Genomic DNA, 27792 nt, shown 5'->3' on the forward strand with positions numbered 1-27792 from the left:
GAGAGGTAACGCCGTATTGCACCATTCAAACACCCAGGTAAATCCCCCTCTGTTAACTCACCCCTCCTCCTGAGGATCTGGAGTCAAGAATCCAAGGCCAGCCTAGAACTTAAGGCTTCCCAGTCAGTGCACTATGCTACAGCTCTGCCAGCAGAGGGGATCAGTACAGTAGGTAAATCATTTACTGCATGCCTCTGGAAACCATAGCAAAAAAAAAAAAAAAAAAAAAAAGGGAAAAAAAAAGAATACATAAATAAAAATATACATGCCATTTCACAAAATTGCACAACAACCTCTGTCCACCAATCTGCCTGCACATCATGTCAGAGTCTACACCATCCATTTTGTTTCTGCCCATTCCAGCAGCTCCAGGAGCACCTTTTACTCCTACCTCAAGAGACCACAAGAATCTTTTTTCCCGGGTGGAGCAGAGCACCCTGCTCCGCTCGGGCACAGACAAAATTGACAAAAGGGCATGAAAAAAAAGTGCTATTTAACTCTTATCATACGGAGGTTCAGCTTCTGGAAAGCTGAAGACAAATACAGCGTAACAACTCTCAGTTTGTCGTTTGCAAAGCTCTTGCTTTCCTTTGGTGCTAGCTTGTTCTTCATCTGTGGCCAGCTGGGTTCTGCACTGACTACCACCGCTAGTTGTAGAAGCAACTGTAGGAGAGCAGATCAAAAGGATATTGGATGGATGTCGGTGTCCTTTCCACCCAGATAAAGTTACTCAAGAGTACATCCCACACAGGTAATGCAGCATTCAGTGAGGATGTCTGAAGAAGGTGATTGTCCAAATGGGTTTCTGTCTACCGTTGCATACACCAAGACCTTCGTGAAAATGAATCTGAGCAATGAAACTATCCAGGTGGTCTGCATCCCAAATCAGCACCATCTAAATGCAGAACTGTGGAAAAAAGGCAGCCTTCGCTCAGCATCTCCCTTCCCTGCACTGCTATCCTTCAATACAAGGCAGGCAAGAAACACAGGCTCCCTCTTCCACTTTAGATTTACAAGACACCAAGCACTTCACTGAAAAAATTAGAAAGGACACAAGGGTAAAAAATAAAAATAAAAAAAAATTAGCTGTCAACCGTGAACAAATAAGCTTAGATATATAATCAGAAAGACATTTATAGAAGAAAACCAAGAAACAACTACAAAGGAGTTCACTTAAAAATAAAAATAAAAACAGGATTTAAACAACCTACTCATTACCCAACTTCCATTTTAGAAAGCATCAAAAGCATGTCAAACCTTGTTTTCTTTGGGTTTGACAGCAAATGGTTATTTGAAGAAAGTAGGGCAATGATACTAACAAATACTTCTTACATTCCGTTTATTTTTATATGCAGTAAGTGCTTAAAATCACAAAAAGAGGTCAAAGAGCCTCTCTGAAAACCTTTTTCCCTTCTTAATTACCTTTTTTTGGTGACTTGACCACTTGCACTAGATTTACAAATTCAGCAAAGCACCATAATGACTCGGAAAAGCATTTAGTACCATCTTTACACACAGTCACAGCAACAGAAAAGCTCATTTGTCCCCCTCTGGAGGTCCGCAGGCTGGTAGCGATTACAGAAACATGAACTCTGCTTGTTTGCCCTCCTCCCCCCAACTTTACACAAGGCTCAGGACTTCAGACAAACTTCCACTGATGCTGTTGACAGAAGTTCTTCCATTGACTTCAGCTGGGAATAAACCAGCCTTTTACTGAGCAGGCTAAGTGCTGAATGTCTTCATTGTCTACAGTTTCTCGATTTTACCAGCTACTACAGGAGGTAGAAACTACTTGAAATAAAACTCTTCCCTAGAGTTAAAAAAAAAAAAAAAAGAAAGAAAGAAAATCAAGAAGAAAGTCTTGTTGACCACCATATGTTTATTTTTTAAACAATTTACAAATAAAAATGTTATATTTATCCAAGCAAACACATGTAATACTTTAGTCTTTAACAAGCTATACAAATGAGAACCATCACTCTAGAGCTTTTGATAGCACTAGGACCATTCAGGGTAGGCATGCATGTGTCTCTATCACATGAAGCGAGTCCAATTCCTGACACCAGGGGTCTGATCTTCTGCTTCTTCAGAGCTGGTCAGCTGCTGCTAAATGATTTAACACAAATAGTTACTGGATCACAGAACAATGAAAGAAAGCCCATTTCAAATCATGTTAAGTGACCTCAATCTGTCTGGTCTAGGTGTCAGGCCACAGAGCCTTACCGATTAGTCTTCTTCTCCACAAGCCAGTTGGACAGATTTTCTCCCCTTGCTTACTGATGTGGCATCCAAACACGTGCTTATACAATACAATGAAACGGCTTAAGTACAGGTGTAATGTAACAGTAATTACAAATCACAAGGACAGGTAAACAAACGAACAAAGAAATCAACTCGAATCACATTTCTTGCATTTCAAACAAAAGAAAAAGTAAACAAAACCATGCATTACAGTTTAAAGAAATGTTCAGTTTTAGCTCTTCTGCAAGTCTCCGTTTCCTCAAGTTCTACATTGCTGTTCTTGAGCTTGTCCCAGAGGTTGGGCTACTCGCAATGCTACTGACAGAAAAAGGGTGAGCTGGAAATCATCCAAGAATGATCAAAGAACAAAAGCCCCCAAAATAAACAACAAAGACGCACGCATTATAAACGAGATATTCCATTTTAATAGCAGAGTGTAGAAAAGAAATTGGCAAAAAATTCACATGAAAAACATTTTACACAATTAATTATGTACAGAATAAAGTATGTGTCTGGTTTCTGGTGACTGAAGTTTCACTTTAGTCGAGTCCTACCATAGGATGCCAAATGCACCCAGAACCCTCAACTGGAACAAAACAAACAAACAAACAAAAAAAACATATACATAATCCCAGCTCGGGCTCCACAAATATTGGGGCTGGCTGGGTTCACTTCAACCCACTGGGCTTTCTGCTACGCTTTCAGCAATTCCTGAATTTGTTGTAGCTTCCAAACTACTGTCAGCAGTTTCTGTTTGCTCAGTCTTCTTGCTCTGGATAGTGCAGACTCCTTTGCCTCCCGAGCCACCGTTCTTTCCGGGTGTTTCTTTGAGCCCAGGAAGGAAAGTTTCCACACCCTCAGCTGCCCGCCTCTCTGTGCTGCCTCCATCGCAGCTCAGTGATGGCATTTCAGCAGCACCACCTTTGCCCTCCTCCACTTGCAGAAGGATCTCAGAGGCGGGAGAAACGCCCTGCATTTCTAGCACTGGCATGCCCGCTTCCGTCCTGTCGCTGTTTGAGGACTGCAATCCGCGCTGCGACACAGCTGTTTGAGAAACTTGGGTGCAAAGTTTATCTTCCCGAGTACCTGAAGTCAACACAGCAACATCAGTAATCTCTGTTTCAGCCACTGGTTTTCCAATGTCCGCCTTGCTAATTTTGCTGGACTCCAGCCTAATGGATGCAACAGCTTCTAGTTTTGAGACTTCTTCTATATTTTTATTTAAAAGTCCTGCAGAAAGGATACCGAGGTGTTCAGATTTTCCCTTAGTATTTGCCAAGTTGCTCTCAGTGCTTTTGACCTCAAGCTCTGCCTTCTCAGACGGAGTCTCGCTGTGTTTCACATTTTCTGATTGCAAGGAATCTTTCTTGTGATCCACACTAACATTCGGAGGGAGACTTTCAGGTTGCTCAGTTTTAAATCCTGAATGAGCAGCGTTCAGATGGAAGTCGCTGTTGGCTGCCGAGGTTCTTACAACCTCACACTTTTTTTCTAGGGAGTGGACAGCTTCTGAAAGATGCCCCACACGCACATCTGCTGATAAAGCAACTGCCGACTCTTGGACAAGATCAGAGCAAGTCCTAGAAAATCCTGCAGTCCCTACTTCTTTTGCATCTCTCTTAGCAAAAATATCACCTAATATTACATCAGATCCAGCGTGTCCTAATGACTTTTTTTCAACTTCAACTACTAATTCTACACTGGATCTCAGTTCAACAATGTTTGCCGAGCAGGCGTTGACTAACCATGCAACCCCCTGCCTTTGGGTTTGGTTATGTAGTACTGCACGGCCTGAAGGTTCAGCTCTTATCTTTTCTTGTGCTTCTGGTGTGCTATTTCTAGTTTCTGTGGTAGTGAGACACGTCTCTGGCTGTATCTCTGTGAATTCTGAAGCACAAATTTTATTAGAACCACTTTTCATTTCTATATTTGGAGTATTGGATAGCTCCCAACCACTTTCAGAACAAGAACTGGTTGTCATGACCTGTTCTTCTCCGTTACTGGTTCTGGAAGTGTCACATTCACCAGGACTTCTTGTCAATTCTGAAATCTTATTTTGGGTTTCTGAAATCCAAGGAGTTTCACCACGGACTCCTGGCTGAGATACTTCCAAAGCTACACTGTTCAGTTTTGCATCTTTTAAGGGGGTATCAGTAGAATTCTGCTCTGTCATGACTGCTACTAAAACATTTTCTTTTGTAGTATCTTGAGAACCACAGAGCAGCTGCGGACTATCAGTTTTTGACGCATTTCTACTGCTATCACTTAGTTTTTCCTCTGCCAAATGGGAATTTCCCAAATTTTGAATTTCATTCCGTGTTTCAGGTAATAAAGTCTTTGAGTGCTCTAAGCTAAGCTCAGGCTTTACTGCATTTACTTCCTTCATCTCTTCATCTTTCTCTAGAGTGCCAGGAACATTTGTCTTAGTAACTGCAGTTTTATTTCTGTCATCCTGTCCAACTTTTCCTTGGACTTCTGTTTTCTGCAGATCACAGAATTCCTTCCTGCCTGCTTGCTCTCTGCCTGCTACATCCACAAGTCCCATTTCTGCAGGCATCTGGACACCAGAAGCAGTTTTTGCTTCTGGCAATTCCGTGACTGACCTTTCTGACCGCTGAGGCTGAAGTGTCTTCTTGTTCATGTCAGCCGGCTTCTCACCAAGAACCCAACTGCCCGCCACTTGAGTATTACACTGCGAAGAACCCTCCTCTTTCGATTTAGTCTGAACGTCTGCTGAAAGAGTCTGTAATTTTTGCCCTTGGTCCTTCTGAACGCCATTTTCAATGTCAGTGCTCATTTCAGAATGAGGGACTGAAGTTTGCTGAGTAACCGTTTTCTCCATTTCTGAGCCTCTCTTAGCTGAGAGGACCTGGCTAACTTCAGTAGCCACGTTCTGATCCTCTTTAAAGGAGGATGAGCTATTACTTGTCCTAGGGTTTGCAGGTAAATCTGCCAGTTTTGCAAGGTTAGAGTTTTCTCCATTTGGAAGCGCAGAACTTGCAAGCTTGCTGTCAGCTGAACCCTTTCCACCACTGCTGTAGAAAATATCGTAGAGATCTTTCGCATTGGCTGTGGCCAGGCAAGAGTTCCGTTTCTCCACCTTTTTAGCCTGCTCACTAAAAGCAGTTGAAGGTGGTGGTGGTGGAGGGGGCCTCACGAGCATTGCCAGCATTGTTTGCTCGCTTTCAGACACACCTGGAGCTACTTCATCTGCAGGGATGACAGCTGCCTGCTGGACTGCAGGTAGAAGAGGATGGTGAGGTGGTATATCAGAGGTCTGAGAAGACTCATTTTTCTCTGCCGCTTTCAAATCCTCCTCTGACCCCTTTAAAATTACCTCCTCTCCTCCAAAAGCTTTGGAGATGATATCGGGAGGCAGCAGCAGATCTGTATTGGTTTCTTTTACCACAGGCAGTGGCTTGGTAGTAGCTCCAGAGGATTTTATGGATAAAAAGGTGTTCAAAGGTGGTGGTTTACTAACTGTTGCAGTAGTAGATTTCCTGAAAATCATGGTGGGGACTGGGAGATTGGGCAGAACTTTTGTTTGGGTTGGTGTGGAAACAACTGGTGTCCATGGGCTAGTGTGTGGGATAACAGTTTTCCCAGACAGCTTGATTTCTATGGGCTTGGCATGGAGTTTCCCAGACGGACATTTATTCTCCTCTTTGATTCCTTCCACACCCTCCTCCTTTGGAATAGCTCCTCCTAGGCCTTTATCCTCCCTCTCAGTCTTTTTCCAGCTGAATTTCCCAAAGGACATCTGACTTGTTGATTCCTTTTTAGGTTCCTCTTTCTTTTCTTCTTTTTTCTCCTCCTTCTCTTCCTTCTTCAGCTTAAGCTTGATACCCATTTTTCGCCCAGAAGAATCTATTTTGCCTTGAGTTTCATTTGCCCCTTCTCCAAGCTCCGGGATGTTCTTTGTTTCCTCTTTCTTTATTATTTTTGGTTTCTTCTCATCCTTCTCTTCTTTCTGTTTCTCGACTAGCTTCCGCTTCAGCTCACTCTGCCGCCTGCGCTCTGTTTCCAGAACTACAGCCAATCCAGCCTGACGGTCTAGATTTCTCCTCTCTTCATAGAGTGGGTTTTCATCTATGTATTTCTGTGGAAATAAATAGCACAATTTTAGCAACTGCTTCCGGGAAAGAATAAATCAGTTCAGCTCTGTTACAGTTTTGCCTTGTTACGTAAGTGCCATCTCAGCACTGACAGAGCAGAGGATTTCTTCCTACCAAAAAAACGAGATGCTACAAACTCCACATTCTGTAGCTCAATGTGAATTGAGTGGTGGCTTGCAGCAGAGCTGTCACTCTACTTAAAGAGTGAAAATCAACACTGGGACTTGAACACAATTTAACCTCATGTGGATGAAAGATTAGCCTCTATGTAGTGGGAAGTTCCGCTCAGTTTGTTCAGTACAATACAGTGAAGGTAACCAAATACATACACATCAAGTCAAACGTAATTCTTCAGGAAAAGAAGACAGAGCAAGCAGAAGCTAACAAAAGGAATGACTCACTCCTGGTACGCCAGTTACGAACCTTGTATTTCTCATTGTGGGGATGACTTTTCACATGCTGCTCTGCTGAGATTTGATCTCCAAAAAATTCATGACAGAGCTGGCAATAATATCCAGTGATGGGGATCAGAAACTCAGAGCCTGGAAAGGCCGAAGAAAACAATCAGAGAAACAAAATTTCAAAGATGCCAAGTTCTTAACAGAGCCAAATAAACATATCAAATAACAGCAAAGCCTCCAGCAATGTTCCTGTTCACACTTTTGAAGCAGCTAATGGTGCTCTCCTCACGCTTTACAGTACTGTAAACACCACTACCAGGAACAATCACGTAAAGTGAAGAAGCTTCATTAGTATGATTCAAAAAATTATTTTAGTGCTCTTCATATAACTATCCTCTATAGCTATAGCTCTTCATAGCTCTTCAAAGCTATCCTCTATTCAAGTACATTAACACTTCCTATAGTATTCATCTATTTACCATCTTTGTGGTGTAGTCTGCTCAAACTCTAAACACCCGGCTTATAAAAAGAACAAAAGCATTTCCACCGAAGTTCAGCAAGACTGCACCCCTGGGCCTACAGAACCTGCTGCAGTTATCTAACACACTGCAGCTCCTCTCTAGGGCAGACACTACTAAAGCTAGGTAACGTAAACAAACTGAGATCAATCACCGGCAGGCCTATTTAATCATTGCACTGACTGAATACACATCAATGCTTTGCATTCAGTCAGATTTTAAATCCTATATGAATTCACAAATTACTTACAGCCCCTTCCTCATTGCTCTTCCACATTCTCTGCACTCAGACTGCACCAAACACTCATCAGTGATTCTTCAGAGACACCTTTACACAAAATGTACTGAATCGAAGGGTCTGTTACAAGACTGTGTGGAGTATTCCACAAGATCTGCCCAAACACAGCAAACCTTTGTGGTCATATTCTGAACCAAATTCTAATGTTTGCAAAAATCTCTTCAGAACTACACTGGAAAAAAATCACGCAGTATTCAAAATAAAAACTACATCCTAAAGAGAAAAGAAGGATCCTCTTCTATGTTTTCCTATACTCTTGCTCCATGACTTTTTTCACAAGAAAATCAAATGATCTGCCACTGACCTAACAATACAGTGTCTATATGTGCTCCTGTAACTAGGTAAAGTTTTAAAATAACATTTTGAAATTCCTTTCTCTGAGTCACTGGAACCTGCTGGAGGGCTAAGGGAGAGGAAACCCAAGTTGTTTTTTTTTAAATAACATACCTTTGGCAGGAACAGTTATCTTATCGATGCGTTTTATGGAGTCTTGTTTGGTCTCACTCTGGGTCTTCGAAGCCCAAGGTCTGTTGTAAGGATCCAGGGTCTATTTGCACAGTGACAGAGGTATACAGGCTCATATATTACACTAGCACGGCAACTACACTTGTCTTTTTCCTTTTTAACATCCTTTCAGAACACCGAACATTAATATCAACGTGCAATTATTTATAGGAACTATGTTTTCCTCTGTCCCCTCCCATTCTGCAATTTATTATGAGAAAATAACCTGTGAAAAGGGTAAAATGTAAATGATATAAAAGGACAGGCAAACACGAAACACAAGTATCAACCACTAGGTCCCATGTGAACTGAACATAAGCCCCGTTTACATTAGTCGGAACACACCAGTAACTGTACAAACTGCTCGAGTCCAACATTAGGGTAAAAGAATTTAATAAGCAGCTTCTTGGGTTCGTTAATTCAGATTCTCTTGTAAAACGTAGCTCTGTGATGTATGTTTTAGTGTTAATATTTATAGCAATATGAAATGCACTTAGTGAAGGAAGCCTGCCACATACCTGTCTGTGTTTCTTATTATGCATGTGTGTGAAAAAGTCAAACATGGTTCCGCAGATGGTATTGCAGTCTTTGCACCAGTGGTTCCCTGCATCATAATATTCATAAATATTGGCCAGCTGGAAAGGATGTTTGGAGGACTGTGAAGAGGATTCTGCTGGCTTCGGGCTTCTACCTCTGGACTTTTCATTAGTTGGTTTTGATTCCTAAAGTGAACAACAGGAAACACTTCTCTAAGACAAGGCAGGAGAGACAGAATGCTCTGGAACTCAGAACCTGCCTCCAGCAGAAGCCACACGCACAAAAAAAAAAGTATATATCACCTGCTTTTCAGCGCCCAGGCTAATTCCATTGTTTCAGAGAGCTGGTATTGCCGACTAAGACGCTGCGAGGCCACAGTGAAGAGCTTCCAGTAAGGCTCCCAGATGTAATGGCTGGATGGTTGTAGGCAATCGAGGAACCAAATGAACAAATCCCCTATGGCATGCACCCGTCCCACTTCATGCCCTTCACATACAAATTTCAATAGTTCCAATATACCATACTAGCCAAACAGTGCCCAGAACACCTAAAGGCACTTAGAAACTCCCCTATAAATGCTCAGAAGTTACTGTAAAAGTAGCTTGGATGAAAGCAGAATGAAAAGGGAAGGAAGAGTTAGTTGACTGGAAGTATTTAACGCCATCAGCTTGATCAGACTATTCGAGAGTGCCTGAACTCTCCAGAAAACCCATTGCTTAACAATAATTAAAAAATGGTGCTTTGTTAATCACCTAAGCATGTATGGTGAAGCATCTTGTGATTTAAGCGTGTGATACTTACACTTGCATTGATTTCTACAGAAAGACGCCATACAGCGATACACAGACGTTTCAGGACTCTAGCCAAAATCAATACATTTTGCTCAGAATCTTGACGTACGCTAACATTGCAGAATAGCAAGACAAATAATCCCTGTACAGTAACGTTGCAGAGTAGCAAAACAAATAATCCCCGTACAATAACGCTGCTGAGTAGCAAAACAATCCCTGAAATAGGTAATGAATCAGCCCTGCTAATTTATATTACAATACCACTGTAAAGTAATCGGTGTATTTTGAGTTTTGATTGACATTCTCAATGGCTGAAAGCTCATTGTGTTATTATTTCTAATCTGCATAGCAGTCTGGAAAGAATAGCGCTTTTCCAGCACTTAGCAGGCCCAAATTAGTTGTATAATTTCCAGGTTATTCAGTGTCGGTGTCAAACAAATTTACTTCAGCAGATTCATAATCGTTAAATAACATCTGCCTTACTAGATTCTCTCCTTTTAATAATATTTCATGCAACACACACTGTAAATCAAACAATGAAGACACATCCATGCCACTATGTGCCCCAGAGATATCCACGTTGGTAGCTGTTGGTAGCTGAGTAGGAAGTGACCTGGTGAATATTTGCAAATATTCTGTCTGCAGGAATATAGCAAAGCTTACATTTTCTTCAACAATGAGAAGATCAACTTATGATCTGCAGGAAATGCATGGAAGGATGTTCATGATGTCTGAGAAGTGTTTTGTGTTATTTACGTACATACACCCACCCAGTATACCCTATAAAATACTACCTCAATCACACCTTTAAAAACAATGAGTTTTTGATCGATGAGTGACAGCCAACTCTAACCCATTTGTGCTTCCACATTCAGCACAAAAATGAACAGCTTCCAGATCACAGGATCCCACCTCCACATCAACAGAACTTGAGATAAAGCTCGGAGACGTAGTTTGGTACAACTAGGCTAGCTTTACCTTTGCACTTTGTAACTACAATAGACGAACACAAGCTGGGCAGCAAGTGACCAAAATGTAGTTTGCAAAGATGCAGAAAAGCACAAATGTTTTTGCCCTTAGGTTGGCCAAGTAAGCTGACCACAATGTCCAGAGGCTTGCACCTTCTTTCTTTTCACTAAAAGTTAACAATCAGAATGACAAGGTGAATCTCAGAGACTAAGGGCAGTGTCCTATGTGCCTGCAGATACCTGCAGATATTATGTGTTCTTGATCAGAACCGATAATTTTCCATGTTAAAATAAGGAACTACGAAAGAGGATCAAGTCATTATGGGTTCAGACAACACAAACAATGAAAGTTAAAATAATGGAAGATACATTCACAGATGCCATATTTCAAGAAAAGAAAACAACATAACGCAACATAGGATTTAACAGACATTCTTGTCTACTTTAGTTTTACCATGTGGTGTCTGATGCAAATGATTTGTAAAGATAAGTGGATACTGGACACTGCTGATGTTTCAAGAAACAAATGAAAAAAAAAATACAAAAGAAGCCTTAAAATAAAAGGCATCTAATGAGTTCCCTGAACCAGACCACAATGAAGCATAAGGAAAAGTTTCCAGGGTTCCCAGATCTGAGTTACCTTGGAGGAGTCACCTTTTACCCTACCAACACTTTCACCCCAACAAAAAATACACAGTAAGGTCAGGTCTACACAAAAAGCATCTGTCATCTCCCATCATCCATACCAGTTACGTAATTAAGTATATATAGAAAAGCGACATCATTAATCTCCTGAACGCACACATAACCTTTCAGATGCTACTAACATCATACCCTGCTTCCAGAGGAAAAACTTTCTGGAACGGGTTACATTTTTTCTCGCCTATTAACCTCTCAGAGACCATGTCAGAGAGACCATAATGATACTTACTGACATTTCTTAAGAAAAACTTATAGCACGTATGTAATAATCATGTTAAGACAACAATCATATGCAAGTCTTGCCCTGATTTGTTAATATCTTCACCTGGTGAGAAGACCGACACGCTCCAAACTTGCAGAGCGCTCGGATAAATATTCCTTCATGGCAGGCCGTGCCAGAAATGTTGTAGAGAACAAATCTGTCCTCCTGGTATGGAGTTGAGACCTAACAGCTGCGAACACTTACGCTACTGTTCAATCCAACCAATACCTCAGCAAAACCAAGAGCAAAAACAGTACGTGGTATCAAATCGCACAGACTCTCAAGAGAAATTATAAACAGGGATACATTTACTCTCACCTGCATACACAATCAAAATCAGAATGTGAGATCTGGTAACAAATGACATCAAATAAACCTTCTGTTAAATGTTTGGGAGCAGCTGTTTCACCACTGCCCTTAGTGGGAAAATCATTAGCATACAAGCCCGAAGATTTTACCTTGTTGGAGGAAGATGCCTTCTCCACACCTTTTGCATTTTCTGACTTGCTGTTCTTTTCTGAGGAATCTTTGCTTTCCACAGATGGTTTCCGGGGTTTTTCAAATATGTTAATCCCCAGGATCTGTGCTACTTTGTCAAGCTCAGACTGCTTCTTCTCAGCTGCATCAGATTCTTTATGGAGCTCTGAAATCTCCTTCATAATATTCTCTTGCAGTCTGTTCACCTCAACCAACAAGGGGTCTTTGTGTCCATCTTTCTCGCGACGCTTCTTCCTCAACATCTCTCCTGAACCGATCAAGGAAGTAGAATAGTTGGCAACATAACAAGAAAATTGTCTCAAGATCTGCATGACTAGTCCAGCAACAAGTAAACTCCCAACACAAAATACTACAGTTAAATTTTGACTTTTGTGAAGGTGAAACTGACTCTTAGGTACAGCACCACTAAATCGGCAAAATCCAGCTCTCTTTATATACACCCCTAACAGAGGCACCATAATCCTCAAGAGAGAGGATCAGTGTAATTACTATTTCCCTGCTTGATCAAAAAAGCAAACATGTTTTCTAAGTTAATCGTACATTATAACCTGAAGAGATCATTTTCCAGAGGTGAAAATTATTTACTTGAATCAAATGTTTTAAAATTATATAAGCTCGCTCTGTACAGAGGGGACTTTTCCTTCTCCAAATAAGATTCATAAAAAACTGAAAGACATGCTGACATGTCTTCAGTTGCTACTTCTCACTTCTTCTAAAAAAGCGCTAGAACGCACAAACTGCGAGTCTTTTAACCTATCAAGCTGCTGAAGAAGATGCAAGAGCAACTGCATGCTTCAGTGTAATAGTCAAATTTTGACATATTAATTTTAATATACTAACTAGGTCATTGCTTTCTCAAGAATTCTGCATTGCCAAGAGTATGAAAACATTACTTATAAATTATAGCCTGTATTAGTTTGGTCTTCGCTTCTCCTAGCAGGTACTGCTGGTAGGAAAAAATAGGGGATAGACATGCCGTACCTTGCTGTTTACGAAGCCTGTCCAATTCAGTTTTGAGATAATAGAGCTTCTTTTGCCGTGCTTCTCGTTCATTCTTCAGTTTTTCTCTCTCTTCTATCACCTAAACAGATCGCAAGAGGACTGGATTTTCTTCTCTTCCCAACACAAGTTAATCAGTCTTGCAAAAGTGACCGCAAGACCTCAGCGTGCCAGTCACCGAACACTGCTCACTGTTCTCAAACTGTTCCCGTGTTTTTAATACAACAAATAGTTCTCTTGATTTGCATCTGTAGGTAACTTCATCTATGCCCATGCTTCAACTGTATATGAAGGTGGTTTTTTTGCCCTGATTCAGACAGACCAGCTTAATAGCACTGTTGCTGCCACTTGCAAGAACCACCGTAGAAACTGTAGTTCTGAGTTTTGTAACTCAGCCACTGATAAGACAGAAAACATTTCTCATTCTAATGTATTAGCAGGCTATGCCACCTCTTTTCTAAATGTGGTAATTTGGCCAGCGTATTTCTCCAACGCTCTTTTGTGTTTCAGACCATTCCTAAGGGCACTCAGACTCAGCTGATTGCCTTCTTACAGGGCTCAGCAAGACCAGTGTTAAACCACTGTTCAAAACCCATGCAGCATCTCTACAGCTTGTATATCCAATCAGTGACAAAAGACTTCACAGCCCTTCACCTTGCTTTCTGCTTCGACTCTGTTCAATTTTAGCTTCTGCCTCGACTTGATCTTAACTGTATCACCAAATGTATTTTGCAGGCATAACTGTCTGAAATTAAACACCTGGATGAAGTTTGTTTCTTGCTCAGTTAGGTAAGGACTAGGAGGAGGAGCTCACACATCCGATTTTCACCAGTTTGCATTCATTCTCACCAAAGGAAACCAGGCAATATGCTAAAATAAAACCTGAAAAGTTCCTCCAGTTTCCTTCCCAACATCATTTTTCAAGAGACAAATCCCAATTTTTTGTACCTTCACAATGCTCCCAAAGCTTACAACTGACTCCTCCCATGAACAAGCCAAAAACGATCCAAGGCCTTGTCTTCACTAGAGGATCACTACTATGATAGCAACGTAAATGTTGGCAGGACCCTTAGATCGTGCCTGCAGTAACCACTGTATATACCAGGGGAAGATGTTTTACCAACACACTTAGGCCACTTCTTGAATGCCACAAGATGATGACAATTATTTTTAATTAGCAAACCATTGTTCTGTCATTTGGGGTCTTCTGCCACTACAGAAGCATGCAAGTTTTTATACTCCAAGCCGCCCCAGCAAAAAACTGGACTAAGCCCAAGCCAAAGAACTCTGCTACCACAGACAGAGCCCTAGAAGTTGTGCCAGGACACACAGGTGAGCTACCAGCGCGTATCCGAGCTGTAACCTACAGGTGTGCTGCTATGGGGATTGCGTATTTATGTTTAAAACTGTTACAGAGTAAACACACAAATGCCTGGAAATCTTTAACAAAAGCCAATTTGGTTTAACTGCTTTTAAACTGGAAGGACTCGGGAGGAAAGAAAAAAAAGTGCATCTAAAGAGGAGAAGCTTTCACCCCAGTAAGCAAGCAGCCTGACATATTTTAACAGGGTAACATACCTTCTGCTTCTGAGCTGCCCGATTTTTTTCATCTGACATCTTCTCTGTAGTACTTTTCAGAGGGTGCGACGACAGACGAAGGGGCACTTTGGAATGAGCAGGAGTGGTAGGGACATGAACGAGCACAGAACCGTCCCTTTTCAAATCAGGGACATTCTTTCCCATCGAGACTGTCTCAATCACCCGGAGGTTGGGACGCGTGGGGTTTGCTGACATGGCCATAGTAAGAAGGCCGTGAGCCTCTGGCAGCGTAGGATTAGGCTGCTGGGTCGGGGGGTACATGGGCCAGCCTGGGGCTGCATAAGCCATATAATGCCCGTATGCATCATACCCCGGAGGAGCCATTGCGGGAGGTGGATAGTTTTGGGGCATCTGAGTGGCAGTGAACTGGGAATAGTTGGGAATTTGGTACTGGGAAACAGAGGTAGGTGTAGGTGGCAAACTGGCGGGAGCTGGTGGAACTGAGGGAATGAGAGACACAGGAGGAAGAGGCTGTTCTGGTGCACACGGATGCATGTCCTGCCCCACCGGCTTGTTCTTAGCATATTCTGCTTTCTGAAGAGAGTCGTTGGACTGCTGGAAGGAGACGGCAGGTGACGCCGAGCGCTGCTGGCCTGACTCTGGAGAGCGAGTGTCGCTTCGGCTGCGACGCAAGTCCCAGTGCTCCAGCCTGCGAAGGTCCGCAGAGCGGCGATCGGGAGAACGAGACGGCAGCTTCTTGCCGTGAAGGCGTTCCTGAGTGCGGACGGCCAGCTTTCCGATTTCAGCAACGCCGATATCAAGCCCGATGGTTTTGAGCAAGTCGTGGATCTTTGCGTACTCAGCATTAGGCTCTTCTAAGGGATCCAGCTTGACGGCTGGAGCAGGAGTAGGAGGTGGGCTCACTTTCTGGCTTATTATCTCATTGCCACAACTCACCGGGGGCTTCTGAACAGGGAGGGATTCAGTTTTGGTGTCTTCATCCTCATCGCCATAAAGAAATTTCTCTTCATCTTCAATGTCAGGAAAACTCCGCCTCCTCTTCTCCTGAGCACTGACAGAATCAGCCATCATGCCCAAAATTCGGGAGAAACCGCTGCCATCCTGACTGGCCCTCTCATGAGGCAGCAAGAAGTCCGTGTGGCGATCGGCAGGTTCGGACTTGGCTTCTATCTTCTCCTTGTGACTTAAGAAGCTTCCAAACTTCTCTTCAAAGGTGAAAGCGTCTTTGGGAGCTCCAGAAAGCGGGCTCCACTCATACAAACCGTCCCGCAATTCCTTGTTTGCAGACTCCACAACAGAGTCTTTGTTAAACCGTTTGAGAAAGTTCTCCACTTCAGAGGCAAAAGGAGCTGTGCTGTTGCTCTGGGGCAAAGACGAATGACTAGAAAGAAGAGGAAGATCCTTGCTGGGAGCAGGGCTGCTAGAAAAGCCCTCAGGCTGAAAGATAGAGAAGTTATTATTTACTACAGCACCCTCTGAGGGGAGTATTCACCTTGCAGAATGAAATTGTCACAGGAATGTGACAATTTCTCCCCAAGAGAAATTCTGTTGAAGAGAAGGGTTAGAAAACACAATACACGGTTGAAAGAGAATAGAGAAGATCACAAAAACAAATTGTCTAGTGGTTCTGGAACGTCATGTCCAGCAATGAAAGCTTATCTCAGGGAACACACAAAATCACAGCTATATTTAATTAACTTTTTGGCAAGCTTCAGAACCAAAACTTTTAAGTTGAAATGCCGTGACATAAATTCAGCTGTGCTTTGCGTTCCGTCACAAATAGTATGTTACACCTTCAGACAGGTAAGAGTAATTGTACTGGGGTTGTTCCTAACCACGTCTTCAGATATGTGTAATGAATACCAAATGAACTAGGATTCCCATTAACGGGTATAGAATGGAATCCTCAGTATTGGAGTACCTCCTGATTTAAATATGTCACCGTCAAACCAAACTTGAGCAGTAATAACAAGCCGATCAAAAGCGATGTGCTAAAACACGAGAAAAGAAAATGGGTAATTTATCACAGTGGTCCCAACTGCATGCCTTTCCGTTGCTCTAATTTTGAGACTCAACAGGCATAGCTCGGGTACAAATTAAATAGGGTTAATATCAGCCTACAGTCTAAAGAGAAAAAATAAGGAAACTCAAAGGTGTTTTCAGCCAGAGATACTGAGGATTCATCAGGCAGTTCTCTGGGTTTATAAAGAAACAGAAAGAGGCACTGTGACAGGCAGAGAGCTTCGATCAATGTCCCGACTGTCTGTGTACAAAACAACTCAGCTTTTCTATAAAGCTGGCCCAGATTTTGGCATGCTGGGCTGCATTTCAACAAGGACATTTCATTCTGCCTTAGATTTTATAGCTCTATGATCCCTGATTAACTGCCTTCACCATTTAAGGTTTCCAATGCAATTCTAAACCATACAGGCCTGCAAAAGGCTGCCTGAACTCTCAAAGACGGGAAAGCATAAAGACTTGACCTTTCTATTTTGGAAATAAAACTAATATTCTGTATCAGAAAGTGACTGTTTTGGAAAGTAGAAGTGTAGAGACAGACAGACAATGCTCAAACCTGAATAGGAGACTCTACTTCCATCTCCACTCGTTTCTTCAAGATGGATTTTTTGGGCATGGATGGTATTTCCTCAGGCCTGTATGTATACCGAGGCTCAGAAGTCTGTAGTGTGTTAGTCAAGCCTGGGATCACATAACCACTGCCTGAAACATCATGATTCAAGTTTCTGCTACGTTCTTCTTCTTCTCTTTTCCTCCTGGCACGGTCAAGCTCTCGGAATTCTTCATTCAGGTATGACGGGCTTGGGCTTCTACTGCGGCTGCGGCTTCGTCTGCGATAGTTTCGTGTTCCCGAGGAGAAACCCTGATGCTCTCCACTCACACCATGCATCTTCTCATCTTTTTCGTACCGTGGACGCTTTATTTCTCGTCCCCTATCTTCTGGCCTTGACGGATAGGAGGATTTCCTGAGCTTGTCACCATCTCTGTCAGACCCCCGAGGTAGCTCTTCTCGACGACCGTAATGCGGACTGTAATCTGAACGATGGAGGAAAACATCGCGGTTGCGGTAGTCTTCATCGTGCCTCATGATGAAGGGACTTGAAGGTTGGTCTTCATGCGATGGGTATCTCTCAAGGCCTCGAGAGCACGACAGACCCCTAGTGAATATAGGGCCATCAGCCATGTCATCCCTGTATAAGACAAGCATGGAATAAACGTAAGGGCTTGAGTCAGAATCAACTATGTCCTATTCTTATTCAAGAGCAAGAAATTTCCAAATCAGCTTCAGAATAGCATCTCCATCACTAAGCAGAAGCAGCATTTTATGTACTTAACGGACGGGGTGAGGGAAAGTTGATGTTTTTAATGGTAATACACTTCCTTCCTATGAATTCACCTGGAAATACAGTGACACAAACAATTCAACTCACACTGCAGAAAGAGAGCCTTGAAAAACTGATAGGATGGATTTATTTCTGTGAAGGAGAAATACTACACATTAAAAAAAAACAAAACACACTGCTATCATATTTCAGACCACAATCCCTTTCCTCACCTCTCCCAGCAAGATGCCACGGTCACATTTCACATGAATTATTCAAGGTGTAATTCAGTTTCACACTGGCACATGCAACCAGATCCTCTTTTTATCTTCAGCTGTGGAAAAGGACCACAAATTCTGGCAACATTTTCTGTTGCAACAGACCTGTAGGCAGGACCGTCACTATCACGTGGACTGCTTTACCGCAAAACAAGCACAGTTTTTTATAAGATATCTATGAATCAGGGATAGGAAATGTACTAGTATCATTCCTATGTTCCAGCCCATGCATTATACACAGCAGATTTGCAACTAGCACAACACTGGAACAGCTAGCTGTATCTCTTGGTGTTTCTTCTTTTGGACCATTTCCTACAGACACTTCCAATTAGGAGTACTGTTTTAATCAAGCCCTTTTCCCTCAGCCCCTAAAAACTTCACTAGTGCTGTCATTTAGATCAGGCAGAAGCAAAATCCACTTGTTACCAACAGCTGGTTATATTCTCAGATACTTCAAAAATCTATCAAGATCCTCCAAGAACGTGCTTGTTAAGTCAAATCAATGAGACAAAAAACACAGAAAAATGTCTGTGTGAGCAAGACATCAACTTGAGATAAACGATGTATGATTGCCTGAATCCTCAAAAATCATCTCCTCCTACTAAGAAAAGTCCCTTGGTAGATTTGAGAAGAGACCAATAAAATCATGCCAGATGACATCTTTAAAAATAAATAAGTAAATAAATCTGCAGATAAATTATAGCACCAATTTTTAAAGTCATCAGACTAAGAAACAACTGACATGACCAGATAAAGTCCTTTTCTTCAGTAATGTCATAGCTTACATATGCATATTTAAGAACAAAATTAACGCAAAACTTCACTTAATCTCTTACCTACATCACTGCAAAGTTATTCCACATGTTGTTAGCTGCTTTACTGGTCTAACACACACCTTAGCAAACATGGCATACACCAGTATCTGTGGTATTATATGGATCCTCTTTCGTGTCCAACAAACTACATACCTCCACCCTTTCCAAAAGCACCAAAACATTTACAAGGGAACTGTAATTAAGTTTTATACAGAAATGTTGCTGTTCACAGCCTAAATAAAAGCATTTATCTGGTTCTAATAGCAAATGTCTGTCTTCAGTGTCACCATCACTTCACGTGAGAGCCTGCTATACCTATACAAGCTACATGAACACAGCTGGTCAGGTTACAGATGTGTTTCACCACACACCTTCAGCTCATTTTTGTGAAAATAGTTTGCATGCATGCTTGCCAAACACTCTGCCTGAAGCAACAAAGAAGAAAGAATACTAAATCCTACTTTGAAAGAAAGGAACAGCAAACCTACTGCACTTCTAATTAGAAGGATGTTCCAAACACGGTCTGAATAGTAAAGACAGATTTAAAACCTAAAGATTAAATACAGGTTTGAGAAAAAGAGTTACTTGCCTTACAGAAACTGTGCCTCTTTGAAATATATTTTCAGTAAATACAGTCTAAGAGAAAGATGTCCCTCTTATCTGGCTTGGGTGCTTTTTAGTCAGCATTGTCCACTAAGTATATTGCAACTGCAGGAGAAATACAAGGTGGTACCACTCTGACCATCCCAATTCCTTCCCCACCACATAAATCTATGAATTACCGGAATTTGTAGAATCAGGGAAGGAAAACAGACCACAGACTACGTAGAAATGATGCCTTAAAGAAGCAAAATCGGTGTAAGGTAAGCTTGCTTTCTGGCATATTTATGTATTTAATTGTATACACAGAAAGAGAAATAAACAATGGTATTCTGCTGTCAGAAGCCAACAGGACTCCACCTTAAAAGTCTTTGAATAGGAAGTCAGACGAGCTGTTCACACTCAAGCCAGCTGTCACTCTTGATATTAAGCCAAAATCTGCTATTTCAGAGCACAGCTTAGCGCAGACTAAGTCTCGGCAGTGATAAGGTTTAATCTTTAGCATTAACCCCAGATGAAAGAATTGGTGGGATGCTCTGTATAGCTTATGCCAGCTCAGATAGCAGTAGAATATCTTAAAAACACTGACAGACAGAGAGATGGAAGACGAGGGGAGATAAGATACACTCTTCACTTTGATAAAGTGAGATTCTTGGAGACAAAATAAAAGGTTAATCTGCTGAAGTAGAAGACAGAAACTGCTCAAGTGACCATGAAGTCACAGACCAGCTTCATTCAGCAAGCTTACTTAAGACCTGTGCAGGAGGCCAGCTGCCTTAAAAAACTGCGGCAAATTCTTACAGATGTTTCAGGATGGACATGCACATGGACACATGCCTTGGGAAATCTACCCTGATGTCTAACCTTTGGAATTTTATTTCCTTTCTATGCTAATGAATCTTTCTGGCATCCCAACATCCTGCAAATCACAGAGAATAATTTGTAAAAGTGATTGCTTCAAGTCTCTAAGTAGTTATCAAAAACAGGTAAGAATAACTAAATTCAGATTTATTTGTTCCAATTACTTCAAAATCCAAAGATTCTTCAAAAAACACCCTTTTAAAAATGAGAATGTACCATGGGTCCTGTAAGAACTTGACATGCTCAGTATTAAACTGAATGACGATTAAAGCGCAGTGATGGATCTAAAATAAGTGTCCCAGCAACAGGACAGCCTCTCAGAAGGAAAAAAATACATGATAAACAATATCCTTAACAACTAAACTAACTACAAACTGTCTTTTAAAACAACCAAAATGGTAAACAGTGAAGAAATTTGCAAGTCAGAAGCAGTACCTACAGGTTTTAGGAAAAGCTAAGGACACTTGAAGCTTCTGGTACCATTCAGACTAGTGCAGGTAGCACAGATTGGACAAAAAAAAATCAAAAAGAAACAAAAAAAAGTACACTTAACCACATGGACTTGCAGGTATATGGAAAGACACTTAAAAACTGAGGTCTACATTGCCTCACTATCCCTTATTTTCATCCCGATTGATTTGTCATTCAATCTTCTCTGGGACCTGTTCCAACTTTTTTTTGGCCTTTTTTACCTGTTACCATTTTTGTCCAGTCTCAGAGATAAAGTAAAAGCTCTTCTCCTATCAAAGAGGTAAAGATCCTCTCAGCAGTCATTTTTACTCTAATGTTAAAATAAACTCTGCTGTACGTGTTGTTACTTCTAGCCATGAAGCATAACCACAAAACAGGTTATATACAAAACCTCACTGGAGAAAAGGAAGCAACGGGACAACCCCACTACCACCACCGTGTTCTTAATCTGCCAGAGCAGTACAGTGACAGTTCTCCTACGTACCTTTTCCTGCTCGTTCCAGCCACTGTACTCTCCCCCGGCACACGCACTCAGCTTGCTCAGAAGACTGCAGGCTGCACAGGGGACTTACAAGTTGAACACTGACCTCAGAAGAATTGAGGTAAAGGCGTAAAAGTGACAGTACTGAAAACTAAACTCTCTTTTGGTTTTCCGCACCTGCTGAAACTTTACATATCAGAAACCTTACATATCAGAAAGACAGGAAATTCACTTATTTTGCTCACTTCCCTCTTTTTCTTTATTTTTTATTTTTTGAGCAGTTGGGGATATTTGCATCAATAATGGACGTTAGAGCCTCTTTTGTTCTGGATGCTTATACCCGACTGGAAATTACAATTTGGCTGCTCCAGAACACAGACTACCCCCGTCTTTAACTTTGCAATTCAAGATAAAGAAAATTTTATTTGCACAAAGCCTTCTCATTTTACTTCTGCAGCCAGATTATACCTGTTCTTCCACTGAAGGCAAATCAAGGGACCCTAAAAATTCTAATTTATATTACTACTTATGAGATTGCCTGACTTCATTCATTTCCCCTCTGCAGGGTTTCTGAAGCCAAAATAATACATTTCTTCAAGCTACACTAGGGCTCCCTTTTGGATTATTGTCAAAAATCAGGAAAGTACCTTATTCCCCCCCAAATAAATGAGGAAGTTGAAGCTTTGTGCTGTCTGTAAACAACCTTCCTTTAAGCCAAACTAGGTAGGCTCATAAGAAAAAGGAGGCAGCTGAAGCTGTGAAATGTCAAATAAAGCAGTTCCTTCCTGGAAGATACTCTGAGTACTTTTAGTTTATACAGCTTCAAGAAGCAGTATCCGTCTGGAGTTACTAGGAATGCAGGCAGTGACCTCTGTTTGGGAATTCCCTGTACCACAACTTGCTGGAGGCTTGGGAAGTACTGCAAGGAAGCTTCATTACGTGTTTACCCTATTACCCACGTTCCCCACGCATCCACCGTCAGGCCCTGCCATATCCTGGGCTAATTAGGCACTTGGTGTCACCCAGCACAGCCGTCCCCACGCTCTTACTGTTTGATACACTTGAATCCCCACCTGTGGAGGACCATACCTGTCGCTCAGGTTATCAATTGGTGAGCCCAGTCTATCAGGCAGCCTCCTTCGCTCCGGTGTGCCCACGCAATACCGGTCATTACCAACAGTAATCCGCAAACTCTGTTCCAGTGAAGACTCAGAGCGGAGACTCGGTGAGCGTCTCTGTAAATTGAAGAAAGAGTGCAAGCCCATCAATCAGGGAATCGTAATTTCGGCTACAGTAAGGCAAGTGACTCTGCTTTGCTTAACGCGTGGGACTTGGGGTGCGTGGATCAACCAAAAAAAAAAAACACTAGAAGAATATTTTTTCCAAATATCTCAATTGCCTACAGTTACTAAAGAAAGGGGAGGGTACTGGGTGCATTTAATTTCTCATTCCAGCTGCCAACAACAAGCTTTACATTTACATTATCTAAAAGGGAAAATTTCAACTCAAAAATACCTTTAATTAGCTACCATTTTGGAAGGTGGAAAAACAGAAGTTCAAGAAGTCCCAGACTTGCTGCTGTGCTCCATTCTTTGTTAGAGCAGAAGCAGCTAAACAAACATTGCATAAAAACAGTGCCAGGAATTTCTTAATAAAAGTGTCTGGATTTCTGGCCCTTTCCAGCTCTAATAGCAACATGAAGCAAGGTATAAAACAAGCGTAAACAAAGATTTTCCTAGCAGTGATTTTTGAATAGTTTTGCTTGTCTCATGCTGCTTTCAGCTGATAAGCACAACCTAATCCTAAAAATGTCAGTGGCGGTAGAAGCCTTTTCTACAACAGAATTCCCATTTTCATCACTGTTGGTAGAGCTAAACCAGAGTTAAGTTGCCCTGGAAAAAAACACAGCAGAGAACGCCTGAGCTAACTGCCTCTGTGCAGATCTTCGTTTGGAGACATACCCAATGCAGAAAATGTTATTACTGTTATGCTTAATTAGGTATGCTTCGCCTCCTTTTAGAATTTGTCACTGAATTCCAGGAATGATCAAATTAAGCAGAGTTCCAGAAGAAGAAGGTGAGATTGGCTGAAGACAGCGAGGCTTGACTATTATTATTTTTTAAACCAACGTGATTTATATTCTGCTTAACAGGAAACAATGAACCAGCCTCAGTTCTGCCAAACCAGCCATGCGCTGCATATTGCTTTCACAGCAGCAGCAAGCTGCAGGTGCGCTACGTTGCCTGCACCCAGCCTGGCCACCCTGGGAAGAGGCAGCAGATTCAGTTCAATGCTCCAAGAGACCGAACAAACAGCACATACCCTCCAACAAGGAAGCAGAATTCCCTCACAAATTTGCCTAACACAGTCGGCTTGGTACAAATCTGCACTAGAATCCATCGTGTGCGTATCCCTGTTCTAAGGTGACGTCAAACTGATTTCTGTATCTCTCTGTTAATCTGAATCCCATCATTTATCAGAACACACTCTAATGACTTTTTAAAAGCAATCATTTTGTATTGCGTAGTATTATCCTGGAACAGTCGGGCTGAGACACAACACATACAAGGTGCACGCATCTCATACAAATGCTGAAAGCTGAAGTTGAACGCTGAAGGTGTGAGTTGAAGGCTCAAATGTGCCCAGTTTAATGCTGAATTTGGAGGGCTGCCTGGAGAAGTGATTGCCTTGAAAGGCAACTGCTTGCCATCCAGACTGTCAGCAAGCTGGGCACGTACATTACAACCACCTCCAGGAACTGGAGATGGAAAAGTCATGATTAAATCTTTTAGGAAAATTCTGGGCAAGAAAATAAAATTGTTTACATTTAGCAAGTCCAGGATATGTATGACCACCATGCAGATCACCCAGAGACAGCAGGTAAGGTGATACATATTTGAACGTTGCATTTTTTTGCCTGAGTTTGAGAAATTCAAGTTTTAACAGCATTTGCATTTGGAGTGCCACTCCTAGTCAATCCTACCCATGCCCTGTACTGTGTTTTCTTCCTTTCCTACTCTGGCTCCCAAACAGCAGTTACCATTGCCGTATAAACACACAGGTTGCATACCAGCTCTTCATTTCTTCCTCTGCCAACCCAAAACATCCCTGTCCTCCAATTTCAGCTAACTTTCTTACAAGAAGGTAAAGGAACGGACCAGAACTATAAAAAGAACAAGCACACAGACCAGCAGGGACAGATACAAGCAGCATGAACGCTGATCAGCCTTGCAATTGCCAAATTCCCTCACCACGCAGCTCTGACCATTCTTTTCACCATTACATTTTGAAATACTTGCACCAAACTTTTTCTGACACCCCACGCTCTTCTAAATGCCATAAAGTTTCCCCAGCTACTAAGAAACTTACACCATCTGTATTCCTGATGTGCAATATACAGTCGGCATCCCAGTTAGACATGAGAACAACAATACCAGGGGATTCCCCAGATACCCAGGGAAAGGCATGCACTCCATCTCAACAATGCAATGCCCAGAATCAAGAAAAGGGAGTAAGAATCTCAAAGGCTACTCCCTCCATATTCCAATTCATATGCAAGGACAGTAGCTCAGAGCTTGTACTCAAAATTCTTCCACTTTTCAACCCTAACCCCTTATCCCATCAGTGTCTGCATTCCATGTCCTACATCTGCTCTCATGCATACACTCTCCTTTTCCAAGTCCTCCTTCCTTACTGCAGCTTAAATCCTTCTTTCTCTGTCTTCTGTCTGAATTCATCCCCTCTCAATGACAGATCTACGATGTCACCTATTAAAACGTTTGTGTAACTTTCCACTCTCCCTCAATTTATATCCTCAAACTTCTGGAGAGAGCGTTTTAAGTGGGATAGGTCTGAAAACTTTATTAAAACTTTACTAGGTCACGTTGATCCCACATATCTGTTGTTTACTTTGGTTTGATCACACCGAGTTCCACTTTTTGGAAAACATCTGCATAATCCCAGCTTTTATCTTTCTCTAATTAACATTAATTTTGTAAAGAGTAGTTCTAAAAAATAAAATCATCTTGTACACGTATCTTATGCTTTACACCATCATTTAAAAATAAGTAGTAGTGATGGTTGAGCACCTTTTGGTGGACAAAACCTTCCATCAAAAAAATATACACAATATACGGTCTGAGAATTGCCTACATTGGGCTTCAGCGTATACCAGAGAATGCAAAATTCACGCTAAAGAGCTATATTAAATCATCTCATATTAACTCATCTTGTGTGAGCTGCTTCAGAGAGAAGGGTTTTCCCTTAATACAGTAACATTCTTGTAAGCAATCAAAAAAACCTATTTGGCTCAGCAGCTCAGCGCTGGCTAACTTACCGGAGCATAATTTCAAAGATGAGTAATTTATCTATCCTTTTCCCTGAAATCAGAATTGGTAAGAAAAACATCAAGAATTTCTAACAATTTGCTGTGAAGACTACTGCATCTTAAGCCAGATGGGTGCAAAATAACACTGGAAGAATAGCGTTTGTCAGGAATAATGTTTCCATAAAGTTGGGTTTTGCTCATTTGTTTGCTTGTTTTCTAAAAAAAGAGTGGGAGGCTGCAGATCAAAAAACCCTGGTTCAAATTTTTCCAAGTCTAAACCACCAACACAGTTGGCACTAAAAGTTTTGTTACAGCCCGCACAGGTTCACAGCCTACGACGGATATAGTGAAATGACTGACTGGCTGCTGATGAAACCAATTTGAGAAAGTTCTGCTGTTGCATCCCAGTCTGTCACCCCTTCAACTGTGGCCATGCCACTGTTCATCAAGCTACAACGTAAACTGACACGAACCATATTAAAAATCCATTCTATTAAAAAATTAATTATTTTCAACCTGGATCTTCTTAGCAATGCAATTTGCAGGGGTACTCCTCTCCCCGCCCCAACAATTTATAGGATTGAGACAATAGCAAACAACAGCCTAAAAACAAAAGGCCAGAGGCAAGCTTCTCAGCCCGGCTTCACTGTCAAATACAACATTATCTCCCCGGTCCATCAGGACAGATTACCTTCAAGTAACAAACAGCGCCCACCACTCACTGAATCTTAACTCCACTACACTCACCTGGGATCTCTTCTATGGCTACAGCTCCAAGAAACTGTACCACCACCAGAAAAGGGCACCTCCATTCTCTTTTGGGGTCCTACCATGCAACGAATCACAGCAGGCCACATGTTTTTGTTGAATTAACTTTCAGCCAAATCAGGTCCTCGAATCAGCTCACCTCGCAACTTCAGAAATGCAAGTGTGAGTGCAAGGGAATGGGCAGAATATACAGCAGAGAGGGAAAACTGAGTGTACCGTTCCTTTTACTTGTACACAAGCTGGATTAAGTGACCATGGAATCATTGCCTAAAATATCGCAGTACGAAAATCGCTTCTTTCAGTGCAATAGAAACACGCAGTGAAACCACTACTTACCACAGGTAACAGTGATCGGAAAGAGGATCGCTGCACCAAAGAGCGACAACAAGAAGCCTACATAACTCTATGCCGTTCGCTCAAAATAATAATAGTATTAAAAAAAAGTACGGCTATGCACTTTTGTTTAGTAAAAAGGTGTTGGCATCCAAAGTGGTATTGCTTGAGACGCAACCCCCCAGTTTCACACGCCCGGATCAGATTTTTGTCAGGCTGAGCGCGAAGCCCTGAGCACCTTGCGCAGTTGCACCTACAGAGCAGCACCGACCAAAGAGTAACTCTCGGGCTAAGGATCTGTGCCAGAGCCTCCTCTGCAGGCTCAGAGGAGCAGGAAGAGCTTCAACACCTGGCTGAGGAGCGACCCTTTCCGCAGAGCACCACCACACACGGCGGTGCCGGGCGGGAGGCCGGCTGCATCCTCCTCCTTGGCACACGCCAGCCTCACCTCCCCGCCTTATCTAAAATGGCTCTGGCCGCCGGGGAGAAATCAAAACATAACGGAAAGCAGCAACCGGGCTCTGTGAGAACCGGGGGGGGGGGGGGGGGTCCCACACAGGCAGGGCGAGGCCCCGGTGCCGGGCGCGGCCTCCCCGCGGCCTGACAGCCGGTTTGGGGGGGGGGGGGGGGTGCCCGGCGCTACTCACCCGGCCGCTGCCGTCTCCGTGCTCGCTGCCCCGGCGGCCCCCCCGGCCGCCCCCCGCTCCTCCGGGCGGCGACGGCAAGCGGCGGCTGCGGTGCGGCGATGGGGAGCGGCGGGAGGCGCCGCGGTGGCCCGAGGGCGAGCGGTGGCGGCGAGGCGGCGGCGGCGGAGAAGCGGCGGAGGGAGAAGGAGGAGGAGGAGGATGAGGAGGAGGAGGAGGGGGAGGAGGAGGAGGGGGGGGGGGAGGCCGGCCGCGGCCCGGCCCCGGCCCCGAGGTGCCGGAGCGGGAGGCGCGGGGCCCCGCCGAGCCGCTCTCCTTCAGCCGGTGCGAGGAAGACGACGACGACGACGACGGCCCGGAGCGGCCGCTGCCCGAGCGGTACATGATGGCGGCGACACGGGGGTCCCAGCGGCCTGCGCGGGCGCCCCGGCTCCCCTGACCCGTCCCCCCCCCTCCTCCTCCTCTCTCCGCTCTCCGCT

The 27792-nt window shown here is 42.9% G+C and overlaps 1 protein-coding gene across 3 annotated transcripts; it reads right to left on the bottom strand.

The window, feature by feature from the left end:
• On the bottom strand, positions 1-27792 carry ZNF318 (zinc finger protein 318). Of its 3 annotated transcripts, none has more exons than XR_014317219.1 (11): positions 27317-27792; positions 22331-22476; positions 16970-17603; positions 14413-15831; positions 12817-12916; positions 11796-12082; positions 8596-8799; positions 8021-8120; positions 6780-6898; positions 2224-6340; positions 1-2103 (listed from the first exon to the last, which is right to left on the bottom strand). XR_014317219.1 is itself a non-coding variant. In XM_082757195.1 (10 exons), exons 1-10 carry the CDS (start codon positions 27695-27697, stop codon positions 2915-2917), a joined length of 6816 nt encoding a protein of 2271 aa, XP_082613321.1. In that variant the 5' UTR covers positions 27698-27778; the 3' UTR covers positions 1-2914. The 3 variants fall into 3 exon arrangements, 1 of the variants encoding a protein (XP_082613321.1); XR_014317220.1 differs by having other exon boundaries at positions 1-2106; XM_082757195.1 differs by having other exon boundaries at positions 1-6340; positions 27317-27778.

Source organism: Aythya marila (genome assembly GCF_965140915.1).
Source record: "Aythya marila genome assembly, chromosome: 3".
Lineage (NCBI taxonomy): Eukaryota > Metazoa > Chordata > Aves > Anseriformes > Anatidae > Aythya > Aythya marila.